An 8328-nucleotide genomic window follows, 5' to 3' on the forward strand; every position below is an offset into this window, starting at 1 on the left:
CCACTCGGCGGCTCTCACGCCGTGTCTCTGTATCCTCTTTGTAACGATTCGGGTCTTCGTGACCTTACAAATTCATGGATCTGATGTGCTAAACTGCCTATGGTGCGATGATGATACAGGGAGAGGAGGGTGGGACGAAAAGCGAGCCCCGAGGGCAGTCCTCTTCGTCGACTCTGGCCGCGAGAGCGAAGAGCCGACGTGGCGACCTCTGCCGCCCAAGAATCGGCACCGCCGCACGTGACCTCCGCTCCGGTGCGCCCACGAAAAACACAAGTCCGAGCGGAGTTTCTTCTGGACGTTTGCCTGCTCCAGTCTCCAGAAGGAGGGGCTTTGTTCATCGAGGGCGGAAGCACGCCCGGCAGGCCAACCGAGGACACATCATCGAGTTTTCCACGTGTCGCATTGGGAAAGGGGTTGGCAGCGACCGTGAAGCATGTAAGGCCTACATGGGAACCTCGGCCCAGCTGCGGCGTTTCGAATGTCGTCTCTCCCAACGCAAGAAGAACACACAAGACTCCGTAGCAATAGCACAGAGCCCAAAAAAGATTAAATTTGCTGTAGAGCGCGCGCGCGCTTGGGAGAGGCAGAAGGTATATATGCCTTTTATTAGGATCCGAGGAGCACGCTCCCGTCGACGCCGCGGGGGACGTCGGGCCGGAGCCCGTTCCACCAGTCTTTCGCGGACACGAGCGCGCGGTCTTGCGGCTTGAGCGCGGACACGCCGAGCACGGTGCCGCGCGCGCAGGCGATGGCGAGCCGGCGGTCGTGGGGGGCGTATAGGGCCGTGCCCGGTGGTGGTGGCGGTGCGGTGGGGGGCAGACGATCTTGGTGGGTGGGGGAAGGGAAGAGGGGGAGGGTGGCGGGGTCGTGTAGTTGGAGCGTGCGCGGGTGGGAGTCGGCGATGTGGATGTGCGTCGTGAGTGGTTTCTGCAAAGGGAAGGAAAAAAAAGGAGGAAGAATGGTGAGTTAGAGAGAGAGGGGCGATGAAAGATGGAAAGATGGAAAGATGGATAGGAGGAAAAAAGGAGGAGGAGGAGGAGGAGGAGCGGGTTTGTTTACTTACTTGGTGGGAGATGGCGTCGTGGATCCGGACGATGTCGCTCGCGGACATGGTGCGGAAGTCGACGGCGGCGTCGGCGGCGGTGATGGCCGGGGCGCGCGGGATGAGCGAGGATTGGGGGACGGCGGTGGCCTGTGGCCCCAGTTCAGATGAGCGCGGTTTTTGGCAAGTTACGTAAACAATAAATAAAAAATAAAAAAGGACGGGGGGGACGGATTTGACGCACCCGGTCGGCGAGCATGTCGCGGAGGACGGAGACGAGGAGCGCGCCGCCTTCGCGCGCGAGCAGGTCGCGCGCGTGGGCGAAGTGGCCGTCGGGTAACGTCTGCGGTAACAAAGAGAAAAAAATTAAAAAAAGCAATCGATGAGAGGGAGGAAGATGAGAGGGAGGTGTGGGGGGGGGGGGGAGCGCATATCTCACCACGCGTCGGTGCCCCCAGACGTCGCCGGCGTCGATCCCGTCGCGCCGCTCCGTCATCTCGATCGCGCACGCGCCCGCGGTGCGCGCGCCGTCGAGGAGCGCGCGCTGGATCGGGGCGGGGCCGCGGTAGGCGGGGAGCAGGGAGGGGTGCACGTTGAGCCGGCGGCCGGGGGCGAAGGCGGAGAGGTGGGCGCGGGAGAGGATGCGGCCGAAGGAGGCGGTGACGAGCAGGTGCGTTGCGGGGGGCGGAGGCGAGGGGCGGAAGGGCTCGGGCAGCTGGAAAAAGAGAGAGGAGAAGAGAGGGGAGGTCAGGGCGGGGTACCGCACGCGGGAGACGGATGGGGGGCGGGAGAGGGCGAATGGATCGCTTGCCTGCCACGTCCGGAAGTCGCGTTTGGCGCGAGGGATTTCGTGCACGGCGACGCCTAGGGAGGCGGCGAGGGTCTTCAAGGGCGCTGGGGCAGACGAGAAACGGCGGGTGATCGTTCGCAATGCGACCCGCTGGAGGAAAAGGGAAATTACGGACGCACAGACAGACAACTGCGATCCCCGACGGCCGACCTTCGCGTCTGGCTGGGTCGCAATCTTCACGCTGCTCCATACATCTGCGGCAAACGCGAAGGGAGGAGGAGGAGGAGGAGCGTATGGCCATGTTGAGATCACTTCGGTCCGGAAACCCCAAAACGCACGCACCTGTCGCTCTGTGCAGCTCCTCGAAGACCGTGCACGAGAACTCGTCGCGCCCGAAGAAGAGGATGTCGAACGGCTTGCCGCCCTGCGTCGGGCTCTCGGTGGCGACGGCGGCGGCGGCGGGGACGGGAACGTGCAGCGTTCTCGCCCGCGTTCGCAGCACGGGGCCACTCGTCCAACCGTTACCGACCATATAACGTCGTCTGCACGGCGAAGCAGGCAGATGGCGCGTCGCCAAAGACGGTGCGGTCATCGTGGAAGAAGAGACGGTCACAAAGAAAGATTACATGTATTCCGACGCGTCGGTCTCGTCTTTCCCACCACCGCCTCTTGCGCTACAAACAGCTCGTCCTCTTTCCTCTTACCGTCTACACCACCACCACCTCTCTACAGCCCTATATTTGACTTCACATTTTTCTATCGTGAGGAAATGCCGCACCCGACCGCCCCGCCTCCGTCTCCACCCCGCGCCGGCTCGGACCCGGCCTCCTCCTCCTCCGTCCCCTCCTCCGCCATCCACCGCGGCGCCGAGCGGATCCTCGCCCTCCTCTCCTCCTCGACCGCCGCCCTCGCCGCCTCGCACACCCGCGCGCTCGTCGCGCTCGAAGCCCTGCACGCCACCTGCGCGCTCCTGCACGCCGCCCCGCCCTCCGCCTGCGCCTCCGCCCGCGCGCTCGCGGAGGAGGTGTGGGCCGCGGCGCGCGAGGTCGAGCGGGGCGTGGACGAGCGGGCGGGCGAGTGCGAGTGGGAGGGGGACGGCGAAAGGGGGGAATGGGAAGGCGAAAGAAGGGGAGGGGAGGGGGGTGAGGGCGAGGGTGTTGGGCACGGAGGAGGTGGTCAGGGCGAGGCGGATGGCGGAGGAGGCGAGGCGCGCCGCGCGGGAGTGGGCGGCGCGGGGGGAGGGGGAGGGCGGGGAGGCGGGGAGGGACGAGGTGGAGGAGATGAGGGCGAGGTTGGACGCCGTCGCGCGCGAGCGCGATCTGGCGGTGGGGAAGCGCGAGATGTTGCAGGCGGAGGTGGACGTGCTGCGGAGTCGTATCGGGCTGGAAGAGGAGGAGGAGGGGGAGGAGGAGGAGGATGAACGGGAGGAGGGGGGCGACGCGCTGATGACATCGCCGGAGTTGGGCTCGTCGAAGACGGACTACGCGGCGGCGCTGGGGATGTCGCGCGAGGCGTTCGACGCGCTCCCGAAGGCACAGCGCCGGCGGCTCAGAAACCGCGTTTCCGCCGATAAGAGCCGCAAGAAGCATCGCGGTGCGTACGATTCCTTTCTGCCCCCCCCCCCTCCCCTTCCCTTTCATTTTGATCGCGTACTCTATCGAACGATTCGCGGGTTCAATTCTTCCATCTTCACAGCTATGGTCCAACGGCTCAAAGCCGAGCTCGACGCCGTCAAGCTCCAGAACGCCGTGTTGCAGGAGCGGCTGGACGCCGTGCAGGGGCAGCGTTCTTAATCGACGAGACTCCATCGCTACCGGCACCGACCCGATAGTAGCGTGAACAAATTTCAACTCCACCATTACTCTTCCCCACAGACCCCTACGCTGCCCTCTCTGCACCGGTCGTGACAGGGGTATACGCCGATCGTCTCTGCCCACGGACGCGATGGCGTGTATACTAACGACCGACTATCAGCAATCTGCCGTCGTCCGAGAAAACATGTATCTCTCGCCATCTGAATCATCATAGTGTTTCATACGATACGGGTTATTATATCCTCGGAACCTATCGTTGTAGCCTCTCCCTTTCAGTAATAAGCCAATCTGATTTTTGTTTTGCGCTGCGCCGACACACAGGCTCCACGTCATTCCGTGAAATTCATCGTAACGACCAACTATTCGCCCCCTGGAGCGTCATCGCTAGCTTCATTCTTTCATCTCGCTGCAAAAGCCACCCCAATATGCATCAAGTCATTGCGTTTTTTCCTTCTTCTTCCATACATAATGGTACATTACAAGCATGTTATACCCCTCCAAGCATATTCGACCATAAGGACGCGTGCGTAAAGACATCACCAAACATGAGATTTCCGCAAAACAAAAAATCGTAAACTGTTCATCAAGAAGAGGGTCCTGACCCGGTATTCGGGTGTGCGGCGGCGTTGCTGAACGCCACCGAGCGGGCTCGAGGTCGTTGGCTTGCCTGCGGAGGAGCAGGGGCCTCCACGTTCCTGCCTTGTGCGTGCGCCTGCGCCGAGAGCGCGAGGCGCAACTGTTCCGCAGACGGGCGCGGCGACGGCCCCGACGACGACGACGGCGGCGGCTGCATATGTCCCGAATCCAACGAAGAAGGTGCCCCCCTCACGCCCTCGAGCGACGTCCGCCTCGACGCCGGGTTCGACGGATCGCTCCCGCCGCCCGTCGCCATCCCAAAATACTCGTGGCCGGCCGGGCTCTCCACCATCGCGGGGTAGCCGTAGCCGCCGTCCACGGCCGCCGCGTGCGTCACGCTCGGCGAGCGCGAGCGCGGCGTCTGCGGCCCGGACGTCTGCCCGCCGCCGCCGCCGTGGGCGCTCTGCATCTCGTCCCGGTCGTCGAACACGAGCCGCGGGAGCGGCTTGGTCCAGATGCGCACGCCGCCGTCGTGCGAGCCCGTCGCGAACATGAACGGGTCGTCCGAGGCGTGGTTCCACGCGATGCAGGTCAGGTCGCCGCCGAGGGACGCGGTGCGGACGTGGTGCAGCAGCGAGCCCGATTCGCGGTCCCAGATGTGGATGTCGCCGGCTGGGGTGCCGTTGCGTAAGCGAATATCAGGAAGGTGAGACCGGCGCGGAGGAAGGGTTAGAGTCGGAACCCACCTTTGGCGGCGCAGAGCACGAGCTCGTCGTTCTTGCCTCCGAAGTAACTCGGCCCAGCAAAGTCGACGGGCACCTTGGGCATGTACGTATGCCGCAACGTGAACCGGGCCGTGACGTCGTGGATGTGCTCGTCGTGATGTTGCTTGATCATGTCGAGCTTCCAGAGTTGTGGAGGGGCCTGTGTTTCCGGGGATATCAGCGACCACAACTCGCCGGCTGACTGTCCGTTCGGACCCACCTTGTTCTCGTAGCTGACCAGGGCCATTTGGGCGTTTCGGGCGAGCGTGATGTCGCGCACGTCGTTCAAGACCGGTACCTGGCTATGGAACACGTCAGAATCGTGCATAGAGAAGATCTCGGAAGAACAACCACATACCTTTCGACAGTCCGATTCTCTAAATTGTACGCTATGGACACAATCGATGAGCCTGTGATTCCGGTGTAACGAGGCAAATCGTTACCGATGATCCGCTTTTCCGCCCTGGACTTGCTCGGCACCAATCCCTCCGCGGTCCTGAGCAACGTTCCGACACCGAGCAGGCGCTTGCAGTCCGGCGTAACCGCGACGTCGTGAACCTCCATCTGCGTGAAGCTGTGCACGTCCAAAACCTTGCCGTTCAGGTCCTGCGCAGCTACATCGTTAGATCCTTCGCTAGGCAGAAGGGAGGATGGGGGGTCGCACCACTTTCACGATGTCGCTACCGGCCTCTGTCTTCTCCACCGACATGAAAGCTACCGACGGAATGAGGACCTCCTGTATATCTATGACGCGAGCGGGGTCACGCACCTTCGCCTCCGGGGAACCAAGTGATCGATTGAACGTTCCGCTTGCGGTCGATGGTTTTCCGACACACACCGTCCTAGGCCGAGCATCAGTCCGAGTCACCGGGCCAAGGGTAAGCCGAACGCACGTCCGTCCATATCTTGATCCCGCGCGTCATCCTCGTCAACAGCGAATTTCCGTTCGGAGACCAAGCGACCTGATGCACGAAGCCTTGCGGATGGGCAAGCACACGATGAGCGATCAACGGCGCTTGCGGTGCCTAAGCAACGTTCGAACCCGTCGTCAGCCACAATCAACCCGTCTTCACCTCGCAGATCGCTCGCTCACCCCGACTCTGAACATCACACACGTCCTATCCCAACTGAAAAAAATCCCTCGTCAGCGTTCCGCGCATCTCCCAGTCCCCCGTACAAGGAGGGAGCCAAAAAAAAAAATAGAAAACAAAAAAAAGTCCTCACCTGCACGTCGCCAAGTACTTCCCGTCCGGACTGAACATCAGATGCCGCACCAGCGCCGAATGCGCCGCCAGGTCCTGCGTCGTCTCCAGACACTGCAGCCTGGGCGTGAGCGCCGCGAGCCGATTGCTCCTCACCGCCGACGCCGGCCCGGCGCTGCTCCCGCTCAACACCCCGCCCGAGTGCGTCCTCCGCCGCGCGGGCGAGTCGGGCGCGAGCGAGCCGATCCCGACCGTGCGCTGCATGAGCATCATGTTGTGCACCGCCTGCGCGAACCGGCCGCGCTCGCGCGGCATCGCCACGGGCGGCTTGGAGGCGGACGCGGACGCGGGCGTCTTCTCGGTCGTCGGCGACGTCGTGAGCGCACCGGAGTGGGCCAGCAGTCCCGCGACGCTGCCCTCGGTCGACGACGCCTTGGTGCCGAAAAAGTCGCCGCCACGTTGTCCGTCGCTCGGCCGCGGCGAATGCGGATCCCCGTCCCCTACCCCCCCTGCTCCCGTGCCTCCGACGACGGGCAGCGTCGACTCGGACGTCTGGCTCCCGCCGCGCCCGTGTCCTCCTCCCGCGGCGAGCCGCCTCGCGATCGTCCGCATCGGCGCGGTCGACCGTCGGAGCGCGGCGGGCGTCTTCTCCGAGAGGTAGGCGAGCCCGGACGCGGCCGCGAACCGGTCCGAGACGTCGTCGAGCACGTCCGCGAGCCACTTCTTGCCCTTGTGCCGGGTGAAGGCCCAGCGCTCGGACGCGAACCAGGTGGAGACGGCCATGAGGCCGAAGGAGGAGAAGGCGGTGAAGACGGTCGTGATCGTGCTCGTCGTGTGGCTCTGTAACCCCCCCGCGAGAAAAAACGAGAAAAAAGTGATGGTTAGCGCAAGCGTGACGGAGGAGGATAGGGAAGAGGAGGAGAGAACGCGGTTACCTGGTCGGAGGCGTAGGCGAAGAGGACGAGGCCGATGGAGAAGCAGGCGACGGAGATGACGAGGAACACGAGCGGGCTGCGTTTGATCCAGATCAGGACCCACCACGGCACGCGGTGTCCCGGGCTTCGGTACATCGCTTGCTTCCACGTCACACCTGAAACCATTGATAAGATCAGTTAGGGCAGCAAAAACCATGAAGTAAAAATTAAATAAAAAAAACAGGGGGGACGTACCGAGCAGCGAGTTGACGGCGGAGGCGATGCTGAACACGAGGCTCGCGAACCAGAACGCGTTCACCGCGTTCTGGAGCGCGCTGGAGGTCAGGTTGAACGAGAACTGGAGCGTGGTGGCGGTGACGGCGGAGAAGAAGGTGGCGACGGTCGACAGGTTCTGGAGGTTCTGCGCGCCGTGTTTTTGGGCGAAGCGGATCGTAGGGACGCCTAAACACCCGACACCCATGATATTCTCGCGTCAGTTTTCGGTACGAGAGAGAGGGAAGGGGAGCCAGGGGGGGGAGGGGAGGGGACGCACCGACGTCGGTAAAGTAGTTGAGCGTGCTGGAGATCGAGTCGAGGTGTTCGCCCATCTCGCTCGTGAGATCGTGCAGGTAGCGTTGCACGGCCGGGTACTTGAACTGGTTCGTGTACTCCTTCAGGCACGCCGCCCAGTACTAACGCGTCACCGCTTCGTCAGCTCCTCATACGGCAACAACAAGTACAAAAGAGAAAGGGAGGAGGGGGACAGGGAGAAGGAAGAGGAGGGGGACGGGGAGAAGAAAGAGGAGGAGGACGACGGGGAGAAGGAAGAGGAGGAGCGAGGGAGGGAGGAGCGAAGACCGGAGAAAGAAAAGAAACGGAAGAGAAGAGAGCAGGAGGGAAACGCAACGCAACCTTGAGATCGCCCTCGAACGACTTGATGCTCGCGTTCACGGCCTCGTCCGTGAACTCGGGGAACTCGTTGAGGCAGTTCAAGAACGTGATCACGTCCGAGGCGAGGCCCTCGATCTGTTCCGGGAAGTCTTCCGCGTCGAGGTCGCGCCCCGCCGTGGGGCGGGCGACGTGCGGAGGCGGTTTGCGCGTTTTTCGGCTGGACACAAAAAAAAAAAAATGATATGAGGATACGTCAAGGGGTGAGACGACGGAGATTGACGATGGAAGAGAGAGAGAGAGAGAGAGAGAGAGAGAGAGAGAGAGAACGAAAGAAG

At 62.8% G+C, this 8328-nt stretch overlaps 3 protein-coding genes across 3 annotated transcripts in view; 1 reads left to right on the plus strand and 2 right to left on the minus strand.

The window, feature by feature from the left end:
* Nucleotides 1-135: 135 nt before the first annotated feature.
* On the minus strand, nt 136-2415 carry PUNSTDRAFT_88038 (Formyltransferase). Its single transcript, XM_007384490.1, has 7 exons — nt 2175-2415; nt 2012-2086; nt 1854-1936; nt 1482-1757; nt 1287-1385; nt 1064-1192; nt 136-927 (listed from the first exon to the last, which is right to left on the minus strand). Exons 1-7 carry the CDS (start codon nt 2362-2364, stop codon nt 607-609), a joined length of 1173 nt encoding a protein of 390 aa, XP_007384552.1. The 5' UTR covers nt 2365-2415; the 3' UTR covers nt 136-606.
* A 607-nt stretch (nt 2416-3022) lies between these two features.
* Nucleotides 3023-3625, plus strand: PUNSTDRAFT_45062 (uncharacterized protein; the record flags this gene model as incomplete). Its single annotated transcript, XM_007384491.1, has 2 exons — nt 3023-3425; nt 3528-3625. The coding sequence occupies 2 exons, from the start codon at nt 3023-3025 to the stop codon at nt 3623-3625; spliced, it is 501 nt and encodes a 166-aa protein (XP_007384553.1).
* Nucleotides 3626-4095: 470 nt separating this feature from the next.
* PUNSTDRAFT_88042 (uncharacterized protein) overlaps nt 4096-8328 on the minus strand; it is a 6128-nt gene continuing 1895 nt past the window's right edge. The window contains exons 7-20 of the mRNA XM_007384492.1: nt 8015-8210; nt 7656-7794; nt 7358-7564; nt 7124-7278; nt 6211-7028; nt 6080-6113; nt 5880-6011; nt 5756-5828; nt 5651-5700; nt 5430-5592; nt 5345-5375; nt 5207-5288; nt 4969-5146; nt 4096-4894 (exon numbers count right to left, since the gene is read on the minus strand). Coding sequence (XP_007384554.1) covers nt 4230-4894; nt 4969-5146; nt 5207-5288; nt 5345-5375; nt 5430-5592; nt 5651-5700; nt 5756-5828; nt 5880-6011; nt 6080-6113; nt 6211-7028; nt 7124-7278; nt 7358-7564; nt 7656-7794; nt 8015-8210 — 2923 coding nt within the window. The 3' untranslated portion in view covers nt 4096-4229. The remainder of the gene's footprint in view (nt 4895-4968; nt 5147-5206; nt 5289-5344; nt 5376-5429; nt 5593-5650; nt 5701-5755; nt 5829-5879; nt 6012-6079; nt 6114-6210; nt 7029-7123; nt 7279-7357; nt 7565-7655; nt 7795-8014; nt 8211-8328) is intronic.

Source organism: Punctularia strigosozonata, assembly GCF_000264995.1.
Source record: "Punctularia strigosozonata HHB-11173 SS5 unplaced genomic scaffold PUNSTscaffold_7, whole genome shotgun sequence".
NCBI lineage: Eukaryota > Fungi > Basidiomycota > Agaricomycetes > Corticiales > Punctulariaceae > Punctularia > Punctularia strigosozonata.